This window comes from Lissotriton vulgaris, chromosome 2_1 (assembly GCF_964263255.1).
Source record: "Lissotriton vulgaris chromosome 2_1, aLisVul1.2, whole genome shotgun sequence".
Classification (NCBI taxonomy): Eukaryota; Metazoa; Chordata; class Amphibia; order Caudata; family Salamandridae; genus Lissotriton; species Lissotriton vulgaris.
This window is the reverse complement of record NC_141687.1, coordinates 1,804,227,299-1,804,244,918: the sequence shown is the minus strand read 5'-3', so window position 1 is coordinate 1,804,244,918 and position 17,620 is coordinate 1,804,227,299. Positions and strand designations below refer to the sequence as shown.

At 42.6% G+C, this 17,620-nt stretch overlaps 1 protein-coding gene across 2 annotated transcripts in view; it reads left to right on the top strand.

The window, feature by feature from the left end:
• Positions 1-8,233, top strand: part of OSBPL5 (oxysterol binding protein like 5) — an 841,363-nt gene extending 833,130 nt beyond the window's left edge. For both annotated transcript variants that reach the window (XM_086957869.1, XM_086957868.1), the window contains exon 22: positions 6,949-8,233. In XM_086957869.1, coding sequence (XP_086813995.1) covers positions 6,949-7,084 — 136 coding nt within the window. In that variant the 3' untranslated portion in view covers positions 7,085-8,233. The remainder of the gene's footprint in view (positions 1-6,948) is intronic.
• Positions 8,234-17,620: the final 9,387 nt, after the last annotated feature.

Below are 17,620 nucleotides of genomic sequence, written 5' to 3'. Positions count from 1 at the left end.
ATATCATGGAACTTAGCAGGTTTGAGTTTAAAATTAGTCTCACCTGAGTGGTCGGACTTCATTGAAAAATTTGACATATTCCTCTTTCAGGAGACATGGTTAGTAGATCTTGTCTTCCATTTTGGCTAGCTTAACTTTTATGTCCCATCATTGAAAAAAGACAGGGGTCGCCCAGCTGGGGGATTAATCATATGGGTGAGACAAGATCTAGGGTGTAAAATCAAGCAGAGCCCAGTATGTAACAACAATATTTTAGCAGGAAGAGTTAGTACTCCCTTAGGAATATGTCTAGAAATCTTTAATGTCTATGCACGAGGTCACCCTGGGGGGACAAAATCTGAGGTTGTAACTGGTTTGGAAAACTGATCTTGACCTTGCCCCCGAATATCTTGTCTCTTGTAGCAGGGGACTTTAACACAACCTTTGAGCCCCTAGGGTATGATGACCACCAGCTTATGGAAGAGGACGATTCTAGATGGGGCATTCCAGCCCTTGAGGTAGTCCCAATAAAAAAAGTGGACAGAGGCAGCAATACTGGTGAAAGCAATGTGCATGGGCAATCATCTGAGGGCAGCTAATGGGCGTACTGTATCAGATAAGTTAGGTAGGAACACTTTCGACAACGGCCTTAGGTTTAGCCGTATTGACTACTTGCTTGTTCACCTAAGGCTATGGCCCTATCTTATAGACATGGAGGTTACTAATCGTATTGAGAGATGACCATCATCCACTCACCTCCATTTTCAATTTGTCCCTCTCTGAGGGCGTACCATCCACCCAGGGAGCATTAGTGCCAGACCACGTTTTAGCCAACGATATGCACCATCTAAAATGGAGCAGAATCGTTGAAAATCCCGAAATAGTAGCGGCAATTAATAAAGATGTAACCAACCCACTGTCAGTGCTGGGTTCTGCTACTGTTAGTATGGAAACCAGCCCTGACGGACATCCATACTAAACTTTTCAAGGGCCTAAATACCTATTTTTGCAAGCCCAAAGCAGGAAGGAGCTCAAGGGGAAGTAAACCCGAGGGATGGTACAACTCGGCTTGCAGAAAAGCTTGGGTTAGTCTTGGCAGTGCACTAGAGACAAAAGATATATCCATAGTAAGGTCGGCAGGGGACTTTAACACAACCTTTGAGCCCCTAGGGTATGATGACCACCAGCTTATGGAAGAGGACGATTCTAGATGGGGCATTCCAGCCCTTGAGGTAGTCCCAATAAAAAAGTGGACAGAGGCAGCAATACTGGTGAAAGCAATGTGCATGGGCAATCATCTGAGGGCAGCTAATGGGCGTACTGTATCAGATAAGTTAGGTAGGAACACTTTCGACAACGGCCTTAGGTTTAGCCGTATTGACTACTTGCTTGTTCACCTAAGGCTATGGCCCTATCTTATAGACATGGAGGTTACTAATCGTATTGAGAGATGACCATCATCCACTCACCTCCATTTTCAATTTGTCCCTCTCTGAGGGCGTACCATCCACCCAGGGAGCATTAGTGCCCGACCACGTTTTAGCCAACGATATGCACCATCTAAAATGGAGCAGAATCGTTGAAAATCCCGAAATAGTAGCGGCAATTAATAAAGATGTAACCAACCCACTGTCAGTGCTGGGTTCTGCTACTGTTAGTATGGAAACCAGCCCTGACGGACATCCATACTAAACTTTTCAAGGGCCTAAATACCTATTTTTGCAAGCCCAAAGCAGGAAGGAGCTCAAGGGGAAGTAAACCGGAGGGATGGTACAACTCGGCTTGCAGAAAAGCTTGGGTTAGTCTTGGCAGTGCACTAGAGACAAAAGATATATCCATAGTAAGGTCGGCACGGGCCTGCTATAGGAAAGCAAAGCTGGAGGCAAAAAGAGCTGGGATGAGGAGAAGTGGAGGGATCTTAAAGATGCTTGTGTGGCCAAGAATCCCAAGTTGTTTTGGGACATATTCAAATGGGTTAGGGGAGGTTGCCCTGATTGCCCCGTCAGAATAATGTGGGTCAACATGCCTGGGTTGACTACTTCAAGCCACAGTATGCCAGGAGTAGTGATGATGAGTCCTATGAACTGCTCCCTCATATCTACTACGAAGGGGTGGTTTTCACCCCAGCAGATGTTGATATGGCACTGGATGCAGTGACAGGGGGTAGAGCACCGGACATTCCGGCAGATGTTTTTGTTAATGACAAACAAACCTGGCGATATTACATTGCGCATATTGCTAATGCAATTGCTCGGGGAGCAGATGTCCCACCCTCCTGGAAGGGTGCGGAAATCGCCCCAGTATTTAAGAAGGGCGATAAGTAATTAGCTGGCAATTACAGGCCAATCAGTTTAATAGCTTTGGTGCAGAAGGTCATGGGCCGATTGGTTCTGTACAAGATCCAGACATGGATAGAGGATCACGATATCCTGAGTTCCATGCAGGCAAGTTTCCGGTGCCGAACCAGTATGATGAACCAAGTCTTTCGTTTCATTACTTTGTACTGGAGGACAGTGGTTATAGGTAAGGGAGCCCTTTACGCGGTGTTTGTCGATTTAAGGGCAGCTTTTGACTTAGTCCCGCGAGAAAAGCTATGGCAAGTCCTGAGAGAAATGGGAATGGCGCCAGATCAACTGTCCCTAATCATCCGCTTACATGAGGATAATTTTGCATGGGTCCTGTGGGGGGATAGGGGAGAGGTGACGGGAGACTTCCCTGTTGACAGGGATGTTTGACAGGGATGCGTTTTGGCGCCTACCCTGTTCTCACTCTTTGTCAATGGGGTGGTCGACTTTCTATCCCTGACCCCCATGGACGCGCCGGTGCTGGCAGGGTTACATATTCCAATCCTCATGTTTGCGGATAACACCCTAATAATCTCCAAGACCCCAAGTGGTTTACAAAAAGCCCTCCTGCGATTTGAAGAATTCTGCAAATTACGTGGCCTGGAAGTAAACACAGCCAAAACCAAGTTTATGTCATTTAATGAACATAAGTCTTTCAGGGGTAATGTGTTCATGGATAGTCTGCCCCTGGAACAGGTTGATTCCTTCACGTATTTGGGCGTTACACTACAGAAGGATATGCGATGGAACTGCCAACTTGATCGGGCTGTTCTGAGCAGCAAGCAGGAATCCTTCTAACTAAGTTTAAAACCTCCTTGACAAACTTATTAGCCCAGTTTTAGACATCTATGGCATGAAGGTCCTAAGCTCAGCCCTATACGGGGCTGAGCTATGGGGGTTTGAAAACCTGAAATGCCTGACTGTTTTGGAGAATGCGTTTTTACGCAAAGTAACAAGTATCCCTCAAAGCACCCCCCCTAAAACAGTTATTGCTGGATCTTGGCAAGAAGCCTGTGGTACACCTAGCAAATCTTCGCCCTTTATTGTATTGGCGGAGGCTATGGTGTACAGAGGAACTAGCACACTATACTAAAGGCCTTATGGATGTCATAAGATCTGACTTGTTCGACAAAATAATATGGCTGAAGGAAATTAGACACCTAATAGGGAAGCTTGGTTTGTCAGAGCTTTGGAATGATCCTTTGAATGCTGTGTTCCCTTCGAAGGAAAAACTGAAAGAAAGGTACGGGGAAATGGTATTCATGTCAGAAAACTCTCAGGGTCTCTCAACTCACCTTACAGGTCGTTTCCTCGAATTCAAGTCCCGTCCAGTTTTGGAAAAATATTGGGACTTGATTAAGAAAGTTTATGATCGTAAATTGTATTTTCAATTAAGGGTAGGTGCTCTTCCAACCCGGGAATTTACCTGCAGATGGGGAGGTTATAGTAATAACAAATGTGGTAAGTGCATAGAATAATGTGAAACTGTGGGTCACATATTAATTTTTTGCCCCATGTACACTGCGCCTCGTAATGTTTGGATAAAGCTGATCTGTAGGGCAATGGGCATTAGGAGATATGCATCAGCCTTGCGGATACTGTGCTCAGATCCAGCGCCTCCAATTGCTATAGCTGTTGCGAAGTTCTTAAGCTGGGCCTGGCAAATCCGTATGAACACACTGCTCCAAGGTTTCAATGAGTGACCATCTATCAAATTTAATGTTTATTGGGACTTGTTGTTGCGATATGTTCTGCCTATTAGAATTAGAATTAAGCTATGTGTCTCATTATAAAATGCAAGACTTGAATTTTTGTATTAATATACTTGTGAAATGAATCAATGCTTGTCTTAAAAATAATAATTTTAAAGGTGATTTTATGGAATCTTTTATACTTGATGGTTATAGAATGATTTAATTGTATTTTAACATTTTAGATATTTAAAAATGTTTTTTTAAATGTATTTGTATAATGTGCTTTTATGACTTAACTGTCGAATAAAGTTTCATGATTGATTGTATTGTTTTTATGAATAAAAACAATCAACTGAAGTATATGTAGTGTTGTAGAGTGGAGTGGCGTGTCGTACAGTGCAGTGGCATGGAGTGTCGTAGAGTTGAGTGATCTGTCCTACAGAGAAGTGGAGTGTTGTGGAGTGGTGTGTCAGATTTCAGTGGCATGTTGTAGAGTGGAGTGGAGTAGCGAGTCATAGAGTGTTGTACAATGGAGTAGATTGGTTGGCATACAGTTGAGGGGCGTAGAGTGGATAGCGTGTTGTTGAGTGGCATGTCATAGAGTGGAGTGTCGCAAAGTGATATGTTGTACAGTGGAGTTTAGTGTCATACAGTGGAGTGGCGTGTCATAGAGTGGAGTTGCGTGTTGTATAGTACAGTGGTGTGTCATAGAGTGGAGTGGCATGGCGTGGAGAGACGTAGAGTGTAGTGGTGTGTCGAAAAGTTGAGTGGTGTACTATCAAGTATCTTTTCTCATAAATGTTTTATTTGAGACTCAATAGGTACCAGGGTACTTCCTATGTAGTTTTGAGGAAGTACCGCAGTATTCCGTAAACTTTAAAAATATATATATATATATACAACAATAAAAAATACTTTTTCCTAGCAATTCAGACTTTGGTAAAGTGCCTCACTTCTTACAGCTTAAAACATAATAAGCTATATCGCAGAAATCCAAAGTGTGGTTCAAACAGTATGACTGCCTTTTAATTTTGTAATAGCTTTTATTAACTAATAATATTGTGTTTTGCCATTTTTGTCATTGCTATGTACTAGAGTATACAGCAAAATTACCACGCTGTACCGTGGCACAATATATCACTACGTTTTTGTTCCTTATTACTAACAACTACTGAACCACTTTTTATCAAATAGGAAAAAGGACTCTTACCACACCATAATCTATATCCCTGTTAAATGTAAAAAAAAAAATCTGTTTAGCCATTTTGCCACTGTCTGTCTAAAAAGTCTATGAAAAATGCATTGGTGGAAAAAAATTGTTTTGGGATTCCCCTTTTTACTTTGCACCCCATAACTAAACACCATGAAACTTTGCATCATCAGCCAGTGTAGAAAAAGTAATAGGTCTGCAATGTTTAATGGAGATTCGTCAAAAGGTGGCAAAGTTATTACCAATCAAAAAATAAAATAAATATATGTACATATATATGTGTGTTTGTGTGTGTGTGTGTATATATATATATAATTCACACTTTGTATAAGTGTCAGTATGTACATTTTGTATGTTGTATTGCAGTGTGTAAGCTACATATATGTGTGTGTCTACCTGTATATAACTTTTTATGTATATATAGAGATAAACATAAAATACGTATAAAAAAAAGGTAATTAAAAATTAAGTTACAGTACATCGAAATGTATAAAAGGGCTTGATTAAAATAAACCACATAGAAATACAATGTTATTGGGAAAGATGTTATGAAAAACTATTTTAGCCAAATATTTTTGGAAAAATAATTTTAACGAATGAAACCAAGGAATTCTTGTGGCCTATGAGGTTCATTTGGTTTCCTGTAGAACTGCTTGATGAAAGTCTTGATGGACAACATGAGAGCAATGCACCATGTCAACAAGATAGTAATAGTATAATCTTTCCTCTGCTGCAGTAAAACAATAACCTATAGCACTTTGCTGTCACTCAGTAGTTTTGCTTCGGCTTCTCATATAGAAGGCTTTGAAAATTGTCAGGTTGATGTCTAACGGTGGCTAAATTCTGGGTCGCAACAATAGAAGTTGAACCAAGAATGGGTGATCTAGTAACTGCTTGACGTGTGCCTGCAGTAGACTTTTTGGCACTTAGGAATACCACTAGTGCAGACGGTTTTGCTTGAAGAGTTTGGCCTTCAGACATTTCTCGGAAGTGAGTTCCTGATCTATAATAAGTTTCATTTTCATCATGTGTCCCTACTGATACATGTACTTCATCCAATGATCAAACACCACCCAAAACTCAGCAGTCAATATCTACTCACCGATTTGTGACCTTAGTTGAATTCACAAAGCATTGAAACCTGTCATTATATCCTGTCATGCCTCCGCCTTTTTGCGATTGAATGAGTCGTAGAACACCGTATGTAAGTCGAAAATATGTTTTAAAATTGCAAAGGGTGGTTTGCTAACATTTCTGGTTTCAAACTATGATTTTGTGAATTGTGGAGTTTGTGACTGCAAAAGTGTTTTATACATCAGGTCCTAATCACTTGTCTTTTGTACCAGTATTTCTCCCGGACACTCACTCTCCTCTTAGCGTTCTTCTGAGGATTGTGAATTATTTTGTATCGAAGTTTCTAAACTAAGTACTCGTGAGAAATCCGATGCAATTGACGTAATGAGTGTGGGGCGGCATCTTTGATAGCCAAAACAATTCTTCTACTAGAGACACATATGAGACTCCCTAAGGGAAGGTGCCTATTTGAGAATATTGACGTTAATACATTATGCCTGATAACTGGATATTTTAACAAATGATTAATTAGCACGAAGACAATTATCCCCCAGAATGAATTGTAATGTAAATTGATATTTGTTTAATTGAGCAGATAGAAAAAATGTTGACACGCCTTTCAATGTTTTATATTGCTTATTTTCAGGGACTTAACAGCACTGAACAGGAAATCCTTCACCAGACATACTGCTTCTGAAAACGTTCTCCGGAACTCTCGCTACTGGTTCCTCCTCTGCATCTTTCTTTCCTGTCAGCTCCTGATCCATCTTGTCTTTAAATAAGGATGCCAGCTGGAGAACACTAACCACAAAGGACCCATTAACCATGGGGGTGCCAAGCACTTTACGCCAATGAACAAGGGGTAGAAAGCAACAAAATGGACCCCGAGAGGTGGCAATGGACTTCTTAACAAGCGCACCCTGGCCTCTTCCACGCACTCCGTCAAGGACAATTGCTCTTGTACGGGCCTTAATGCTAGAGCCAAATGTAGCTTCGTTTGTGCAAATTATATTCTTTGTCCCTCTGTTATTTTCAGGAACAAACTATTTTCGAGCAGTATTTTTATATTCTATGTCCACCAGTACTGGCTGTCTAACTTGTTACTTTGTTTGCCTCATGCTGGGGTCACTGTTCATATTTGGACATGCTGTACAATCTATTTAAACAGTTCAGAGATTTTAATTTCAGGAGAACGCTGATGGACGTGAAAATACCAGTGCGTTCGATACAACTGGTTTTTTTTGGACCAGTGTTTAGGAAGTACTGCACCGGGACTTAAATCACTATTTATTGTTGGTAGGACTGCGCATAGCAGCTTGAGCAGACCGACTGACTGTCAAGGTTCCACCACAGCTGATTATAAATTATAATTACTTTCCCACAAAAGTTATTTTTGCATTATTGTATATAGGCACCCTAAGATGCAATGTGTGCATGCAAATATTAGGTAGTGACAGAAATGGGATGTTTTAGAAAAAATTTAAGGACAAAGCGTAAAAAAGTAAATGTGCGAGTCTGCATCATTCGAAATGATAGTCTTCCTGGTCTGTACCCTTTGGTAAACATGAACAGTGCCGTACCTCTGCTTCTCACGAAGAGGTTCCAGGTAATGCTGTGTGTGCTGCTGTGCAGTGACCATCATCACCACCTGAAATGTCATAACACTGACCATAAGGTATACAAACATGATTCGACCTTCTGGGCCTTTTAGACTCTCTCTCAGTCCCAATACCCTAAAATGGCGCCTGTTATTGACAGGCAGAGGGGTGGGTCTGAACATCTAACGCTGGTGCCTACATTTGTACATACAGCCTTAAAGGTCCAGTGGAAGTCTACGTCTCCTTGACAGATTGTTCACACCAGCGCTCTGTTCATGTAAACAGTTTATGCTTGAGATAATGAAATAAACCCCACAGAACCTTTCAACAGTGTCTATGTGCCATCACTGGAATCATTTTGCATTAGCTGCTCTTCTACTGTGGCATTGATTTGTCAACCTGGGTTCTCTAACTATTCAAAGATCCTTTATCCACACAGGCAACTTTGCCACCAGGCTGTTGAAATGCCAAGTCTAAAATATGTAAAATCACATCACCTAATGAGTTAACGGAGTTGACAGTGTGTTAAGCGAAGTGAACTATTTGACTGAAACCCTGAGAGCATTATTTACTCTTTTGGAGTTCACTTTTACCATAGTCTCTAGGTGCTCAATAATCTCTAACTCAGTGTGGCTGACATTCCCTCACTGCTGTGCAGGCGCGGTTCGTCCATTGGGGCGTGGGGGCGTGGCCCTCCCTGCCCGAAGCCGCCCGCAGCTCCCTCTGCGTCAATTATGTCAATGAATCAACATGACGTCAGACCGCCCTGCCCCTTCAGAGTCTGAAGGGGTGGGCGGTCTGGCATCATGTTGATTGATTGACATGATTGTCAGGCGGCAACACAAGTGCGCATGCGTGGGGACGGAGGGTGAATTTTTACCCGTGCCCACGCATGCGCACTTTTGTTTTTGCGACGTTGCGCATGCCCATTAGGAGCACTAATGTGCGTGCTGCGGGCGAGAAGGTACCTGTGCCCCTGGCGCCAGGATTGGCCAGGGGCGCTGTGAGCCTGTGACGTATGGGGAGCAGAGCCCAAAGGTGGCTCGGACCGGGACCGGCAGCAAGGTAAGAGTGTGTGTTTTTCTTTTATTTTAAAGTGTTTGGTGCGAGCGTGCGAGTATGCATGAATGTTTGGTGGAGAGTGTTGCGAATGGATGTTTGTGTGTAAGCGTGTGTGAATACATTTCTTTGAGTGTTATGTAGGGGGGGGTCGCTGCCGGCCTGAGTGGCCTGGGGCCGGCACTCGCAAATCAGTTTGCGCCCCGCCACTTGAAAATTTCACCAGCCGCCCCTGCTGCTGTGCTATACTGCTAGACTAACCGATGATTTGAAAGTTACTTTATCTCATTGTCCAATCAAAATACCAGTTCTTATCCTGCTTCACGGAGAACTTCAATGCAGTATTACATACATAATCAACCCTTCACTGTAGCCCACATACAACCGTAAATCAACTTGATAAGGTCTAACTTATCAAATAACACCGATTTGATATTTGTAGCCAGTGTAACTCATAAAATAAATATAGGTTACTCTTTACAGGCACCCCAATAGTTTCTTTCTATGGTCTTGGCACTGCAGCCTTCAAACTAAGCCAAATAAAAAACAGATTCATCAGAGCCTCACTAAAATGATCGCAAACAAGTCCTCAGGATCGCAGGTCACAAAGATTAATAACAACAGTCATGTTACAGTGCAAAACCCATAAATAAGTGTTTTTACATAACTGCGCAGCCTGGATAGTACCCTAATCAAAGATGAAAGTGGAGAAAAATTAAAATCTTTACAGTTTCTACAGTCTCCAAGTCGTATCACCTTGCAGCCATTGAGAACAGTACATTTGGGAGCATGTTTAGTAGGAAATGACACAGGGCCTTAATTTACGAGGACCCTGGCAGCTCTTTTGCACCGTCAGAGTGTCACTTTTTTGAAACTTCAGCGGCACAATGTGCCACAGCATATTTACAAGGCCACACAAGGCTACTTTACGTGGCTGTTCATGGTCTTGTGAATATGTGCTCCTTACACGTAGCACACTGCGTGAAAGAAGGGGTTCCAGGGGTGTTGCTGTGGGTGTTCCCACACAACAACCATGAAATCTGAAGCATTACCAGATTTACGAGGAATCGTAATCCTGGAAATGAGTCAGATTTTAACGCTACCCCAGGGGTGGTGTTAGGGAGGCGGAACAAGGAGAAATGTTTTTCTTTCTCCTCGTTTTTCCTCCTCTTATTTTTGCTGCATATTGCACTACACATAGAAAGACAAAATCACCTCAATTGATTGATTTTGTGCAAAAAGGTGTCCCTTTCCACACAAACTCAATCAGTCCTGCAACGCAGGCACCCTTGCACCATGCCGCAAGGGTGCCTGTGTTGGTGAATGGTAGCCCATTGTGTACCAGCACAGGTGAAAAGGACAAGAATGCGCCGTACTTCATAGATACGGAGCATACCTGTCCTTTTCTTTTGATGCAGGGCTGTGCAGCAGGATTCATTGCAGTGCTACCCTTCACCAAAACCTTGTAAATGAGGCCTACAGTTCGGTGCTGCAAGCCATCTTGCTGCGTCGTGCTGCATCATTAGGAAAGTGCAGGGATACATCGTAATGACAGCATCACTGTGCTTTCCTCTGTGCTGACACAAAATTAGCTGCCTACCACTAACGCTGGCAACCTTGCACCATGGTGCAAGGGTGCCTGCGTTACAGGGATGATTGTTTTTGTGCAGGGAGGGATGCCTTCCTGCACAAAAACAGTCATTGATGGCAGAATGCAGCACACATAGAAAGAGCAAAAAACAAGGAGAAATAAAGGTATTTATCATTATTGTTCCACCTTGTAAATCTGGGACTGTGTCAGAATGCGTGGGAACACCCACAGCAACACCAATGGAATGCCCCTTTCACGCAGAGTAATGTGTAAAAAGGGACCATATTACAAGGCCATGGAAAGTCACTTAGAGTGGGTTTGCGTGGCCTTGTAAATGTGGCTTAGCATTGTGCACCACTGGAGCATCAAAAACCGGAGTGAACTAATGGTGCAGGGACCTTGTACATTTTCCCTTGATGTTGACACCTAATTCACTCCAATTTCTTTAAGTGTCAGAAAACTCTTGAAAACTATCAGCGTAAAATTTCCTCCCTATTCTTCATCCTCAACTTGGGGATTATACCAATTAATAAATGAATTACTGAAACATCTTATAATTCGCACGATTACCCAGAGGCGTCTTGGCGCTATAGAGAGCAGATGACGGCTAAGTACGTGAGGATCATTGGTTAAATAACCAAGGTCTGAGGCTCTTCCTAAACGCCAAGAGTTTCAGTTCAGGAGGCAAACGGTTCCAGAGAAGGGCTGTGTTACTAAAGAAGCTTCTATCAAACCCCTCACCCCCCCTCAAGTAGCAGGTTTGAAGGAAGCAACCCTCAGCAAATTGGCTGAGCCAGACCAAAGAGTTCTGCTGGGGATGTAGCGCACCAGATTTGCCTTCAGATAGGCAGGAGCTTTTCCACAGATTGTCTTGTAGGCTAGGCAGAGAGCTGTAAAAGAGATACGATGGCAGACAGAGAGCTATTGCAATTGTCCAATAGAGGCCCTGGCTGACTGATATTTGGAGATTCTTAAGAGAAACTGTGCAGCTGCATTTTGAATGGTCTGGGGTCTTTTAAAGTAGAACTTTAGAGAGGCTGCTATAGAAACTATTACAATAGTCCAGTCACAAGAGAACTAAGGCGATTACCACAGCTTTCAATAGGTCAGCTGGCAGAAATTTTTCAATTTTCTTGACAATTCTAAGCCATTAGGAAGAGGAGGAATTAATCAGGCTAACTTGTTCTTTAAATTTTAGTTCACTGTCCAGCGTAAACCCCAGATTTTTTACTTTGGATGTTGGCGTGCGTGCCATGCCTAAGTTGGACGGCCACCAGTGGGGGACCAGATGGCTGGATTATTGCTGAACTGAATGTCCTCTGTTTTGGAGGAGTTAAGCTTCAGGCAATTGTTTGGTCATCCAGCTACTTACTGCACTCATACATTTGTTAAATGCGTCACTAGCCCCATTTTAATTTTTAGCTATTGATACTATGATTTGTGTATCATCGGCGTATGACACCAAGGATAGCCTAAAAGATCAAATCAGAGTGGCAAGCGGTGTGACGTAAAGATTAAATAGAGTTGAAGACAGAGAAGATCCCTGAGGTACCCCACAAGGCATACAGAAAGTTCCTGGGTTAAAAATCCCAAGAGACACCACTTGTTGGCATCCTGAGAGAAGGGATTTAAGCAGCACCAGTGCTGAATCGCGAATCACGAGATCCTGCCGACGGTCGACTAGAAATTCATGATTGACCGTTTCAAAAAACGCTAAAAGATTCAGCAGGATGAATGAACACTGCATCACCTCCCTCATCGAGGGCTGATCTAATTTCCTCAGTGGCTGTAAGGAGAGTAGATTAGGTGCTGTGATTTTCTCTAAAGCCGAACTGCGTATCATCTAGATTCTAGAAGATGATTGACCTCCAAAAAGGAGGAGAGTTGGATGTTCATAATTCTTACTGCTAATTTAGCCAGAAAGGGAAGTCTTGCAATCAGTCGATAGTTATTAGGATCAAGGGAATCGAGAGTGGGTTTATTTAAGAGAGGAAGCACTGACGCAGTTTTCCAAATGATGTTAAAAAAAATGCCAGTTCTGAACATGATGGAAAAGATAACTGCAAGGTGTCATGCTATGACTTCAGAATCCATGTGAAAATCCCTGGGGGTCACAGGTTGTCAGGGGATCCTGCTTTGATCTTAAGGATAATTTCTGCAATCTGTGCTGCAGAAGGAATAGTAAAATGCCTGAAGCTAGCTGGCTTAGAGCTTGATTTTGTAGATGTAGTTGACGAGCCACCATTGTTAAATTGTTGAAAATACTAAGAATGTTCACCTGAAAAGCACTGGCTGGAGAATTGCAGAAATCTAGATTAGCGGTTGCAGTATCTGCTCCACTTGGGGTGGTTATTTTTTTATGGTTTGAAAAAGGGTTTTAGAGACATTATTAGCTAAGTTTATTTGTGCTGTATAGTATTTCTCTCGCTCCTCACTGCAGTATCACTGGAGCATCAAAAACCGGAGTGAACTAATGGTGCAGGGACCTTGTACATTTTCCCTTGATGTTGACACCTAATTCACTCCAATTTCTTTAAGTGTCAGAAAACTCTTGAAAACTATCAGCGTAAAATTTCCTCCCTATTCTTCATCCTCAACTTGGGGATTATACCAATTAATAAATGAATTACTGAAACATCTTATAATTCGCACGATTACCCAGAGGCGTCTTGGCGCTATAGAGAGCAGATGACGGCTAAGTACGTGAGGATCATTGGTTAAATAACCAAGGTCTGAGGCTCTTCCTAAACGCCAAGAGTTTCAGTTCAGGAGGCAAACGGTTCCAGAGAAGGGCTGTGTTACTAAAGAAGCTTCTATCAAACCCCTCACCCCCCCTCAAGTAGCAGGTTTGAAGGAAGCAACCCTCAGCAAATTGGCTGAGCCAGACCAAAGAGTTCTGCTGGGGATGTAGCGCACCAGATTTGCCTTCAGATAGGCAGGAGCTTTTCCACAGATTGTCTTGTAGGCTAGGCAGAGAGCTGTAAAAGAGATACGATGGCAGACAGAGAGCTATTGCAATTGTCCAATAGAGGCCCTGGCTGACTGATATTTGGAGATCCTTAAGAGAAACTGTGCAGCTGCATTTTGAATGGTCTGGGGTCTTTTAAAGTAGAACTTTAGAGAGGCTGCTATAGAAACTATTACAATAGTCCAGTCACAAGAGAACTAAGGCGATTACCACAGCTTTCAATAGGTCAGCTGGCAGAAATTTTTCAATTTTCTTGACAATTCTAAGCCATTAGGAAGAGGAGGAATTAATCAGGCTAACTTGTTCTTTAAATTTTAGTTCACTGTCCAGCGGTAACCCCAGATTTTTTACTTTGGATGTTGGCGTGCGTGCCATGCCTAAGTTGGACGGCCACCAGTGGGGGACCAGATGGCTGGATTATTGCTGAACTGAATGTCCTCTGTTTTGGAGGAGTTAAGCTTCAGGCAATTGTTGGTCATCCAGCTACTTACTGCACTCATACATTTGTTAAATGCGTCACTAGCCCCATTTTAATTTTTAGCTATTGATACTATGATTTGTGTATCATCGGCGTATGACACCAAGGATAGCCTAAAAGATCAAATCAGAGTGGCAAGCGGTGTGAAGTAAAGATTAAATAGAGTTGAAGACAGAGAAGATCCCTGAGGTACCCCACAAGGCATACAGAAAGTTCCTGGGTTAAAAATCCCAAGAGACACCACTTGTTGGCATCCTGAGAGAAGGGATTTAAGCAGCACCAGTGCTGAATCGCTAATCACGAGATCCTGCCGACGGTCGACTAGAAATTCATGATTGACCGTTTCAAAAAACGCTAAAAGATTCAGCAGGATGAACACTGCATCACCTCCCTCATCGAGGGCTGATCTAATTTCCTCAGTGGCTGTAAGGAGAGTAGATTAGGTGCTGTGATTTTCTCTAAAGCCGAACTGCGTATCATCTAGATTCTAGAAGATGATTGACCTCCAAAAAGGAGGAGAGTTGGATGTTCATAATTCTTACTGCTAATTTAGCCAGAAAGGGAAGTCTTGCAATCAGTCGATAGTTATTAGGATCAAGGGAATCGAGAGTGGGTTTATTTAAGAGAGGAAGCGCTGACGCAGTTTTCCAAATGATGTTAAAAAAAATGCCAGTTCTGAACATGATGGAAAAGATAACTGCAAGGTGTCATGCTATGACTTCAGAATCCATGTGAAAATCCCTGGGGGTCACAGGTTGTCAGGGGATCCTGCTTTGATCTTAAGGATAATTTCTGCAATCTGTGCTGCAGAAGGAATAGTAAAATGCCTGAAGCTAGCTGGCTTAGAGCTTGATTTTGTAGATGTAGTTGACGAGCCACCATTGTTAAATTGTTGAAAATACTAAGAATGTTCACCTGAAAAGCACTGGCTGGAGAATTGCAGAAATCTAGATTAGCGGTTGCAGTATCTGCTCCACTTGGGGTGGTTATTTTTTTATGGTTTGAAAAAGGGTTTTAGAGACATTATTAGCTAAGTTTATTTGTGCTGTATAGTATTTCTCTCGCTCCTCACTGCAGTATCACTGGAGCATCAAAAACCGGAGTGAACTAATGGTGCAGGGACCTTGTACATTTTCCCTTGATGTTGACACCTAATTCACTCCAATTTCTTTAAGTGTCAGAAAACTCTTGAAAACTATCAGCGTAAAATTTCCTCCCTATTCTTCATCCTCAACTTGGGGATTATACCAATTAATAAATGAATTACTGAAACATCTTATAATTCGCACGATTACCCAGAGGCGTCTTGGCGCTATAGAGAGCAGATGACGGCTAAGTACGTGAGGATCATTGGTTAAATAACCAAGGTCTGAGGCTCTTCCTAAACGCCAAGAGTTTCAGTTCAGGAGGCAAACGGTTCCAGAGAAGGGCTGTGTTACTAAAGAAGCTTCTATCAAACCCCTCACCCCCCCTCAAGTAGCAGGTTTGAAGGAAGCAACCCTCAGCAAATTGGCTGAGCCAGACCAAAGAGTTCTGCTGGGGATGTAGCGCACCAGATTTGCCTTCAGATAGGCAGGAGCTTTTCCACAGATTGTCTTGTAGGCTAGGCAGAGAGCTGTAAAAGAGATACGATGGCAGACAGAGAGCTATTGCAATTGTCCAATAGAGGCCCTGGCTGACTGATATTTGGAGATTCTTAAGAGAAACTGTGCAGCTGCATTTTGAATGGTCTGGGGTCTTTTAAAGTAGAACTTTAGAGAGGCTGCTATAGAAACTATTACAATAGTCCAGTCACAAGAGAACTAAGGCGATTACCACAGCTTTCAATAGGTCAGCTGGCAGAAATTTTTCAATTTTCTTGACAATTCTAAGCCATTAGGAAGAGGAGGAATTAATCAGGCTAACTTGTTCTTTAAATTTTAGTTCACTGTCCAGCGTAAACCCCAGATTTTTTACTTTGGATGTTGGCGTGCGTGCCATGCCTAAGTTGGACGGCCACCAGTGGGGGACCAGATGGCTGGATTATTGCTGAACTGAATGTCCTCTGTTTTGGAGGAGTTAAGCTTCAGGCAATTGTTGGTCATCCAGCTACTTACTGCACTCATACATTTGTTAAATGCGTCACTAGCCCCATTTTAATTTTTAGCTATTGATACTATGATTTGTGTATCATCGGCGTATGACACCAAGGATAGCCTAAAAGATCAAATCAGAGTGGCAAGCGGTGTGACGTAAAGATTAAATAGAGTTGAAGACAGAGAAGATCCCTGAGGTACCCCACAAGGCATACAGAAAGTTCCTGGGTTAAAAATCCCAAGAGACACCACTTGTTGGCATCCTGAGAGAAGGGATTTAAGCAGCACCAGTGCTGAATCGCTAATCACGAGATCCTGCCGACGGTCGACTAGAAATTCATGATTGACCGTTTCAAAAAACGCTAAAAGATTCAGCAGGATGAACACTGCATCACCTCCCTCATCGAGGGCTGATCTAATTTCCTCAGTGGCTGTAAGGAGAGTAGATTAGGTGCTGTGATTTTCTCTAAAGCCGAACTGCGTATCATCTAGATTCTAGAAGATGATTGACCTCCAAAAAGGAGGAGAGTTGGATGTTCATAATTCTTACTGCTAATTTAGCCAGAAAGGGAAGTCTTGCAATCAGTCGATAGTTATTAGGATCAAGGGAATCGAGAGTGGGTTTATTTAAGAGAGGAAGCACTGACGCAGTTTTCCAAATGATGTTAAAAAAAATGCCAGTTCTGAACATGATGGAAAAGATAACTGCAAGGTGTCATGCTATGACTTCAGAATCCATGTGAAAATCCCTGGGGGTCACAGGTTGTCAGGGGATCCTGCTTTGATCTTAAGGATAATTTCTGCAATCTGTGCTGCAGAAGGAATAGTAAAATGCCTGAAGCTAGCTGGCTTAGAGCTTGATTTTGTAGATGTAGTTGACGAGCCACCATTGTTAAATTGTTGAAAATACTAAGAATGTTCACCTGAAAAGCACTGGCTGGAGAATTGCAGAAATCTAGATTAGCGGTTGCAGTATCTGCTCCACTTGGGGTGGTTATTTTTTTATGGTTTGAAAAAGGGTTTTAGAGACATTATTAGCTAAGTTTATTTGTGCTGTATAGTATTTCTCTCGCTCCTCACTGCAGTATCACTGGAGCATCAAAAACCGGAGTGAACTAATGGTGCAGGGACCTTGTACATTTTCCCTTGATGTTGACACCTAATTCACTCCAATTTCTTTAAGTGTCAGAAAACTCTTGAAAACTATCAGCGTAAAATTTCCTCCCTATTCTTCATCCTCAACTTGGGGATTATACCAATTAATAAATGAATTACTGAAACATCTTATAATTCGCACGATTACCCAGAGGCGTCTTGGCGCTATAGAGAGCAGATGACGGCTAAGTACGTGAGGATCATTGGTTAAATAACCAAGGTCTGAGGCTCTTCCTAAACGCCAAGAGTTTCAGTTCAGGAGGCAAACGGTTCCAGAGAAGGGCTGTGTTACTAAAGAAGCTTCTATCAAACCCCTCACCCCCCTCAAGTAGCAGGTTTGAAGGAAGCAACCCTCAGCAAATTGGCTGAGCCAGACCAAAGAGTTCTGCTGGGG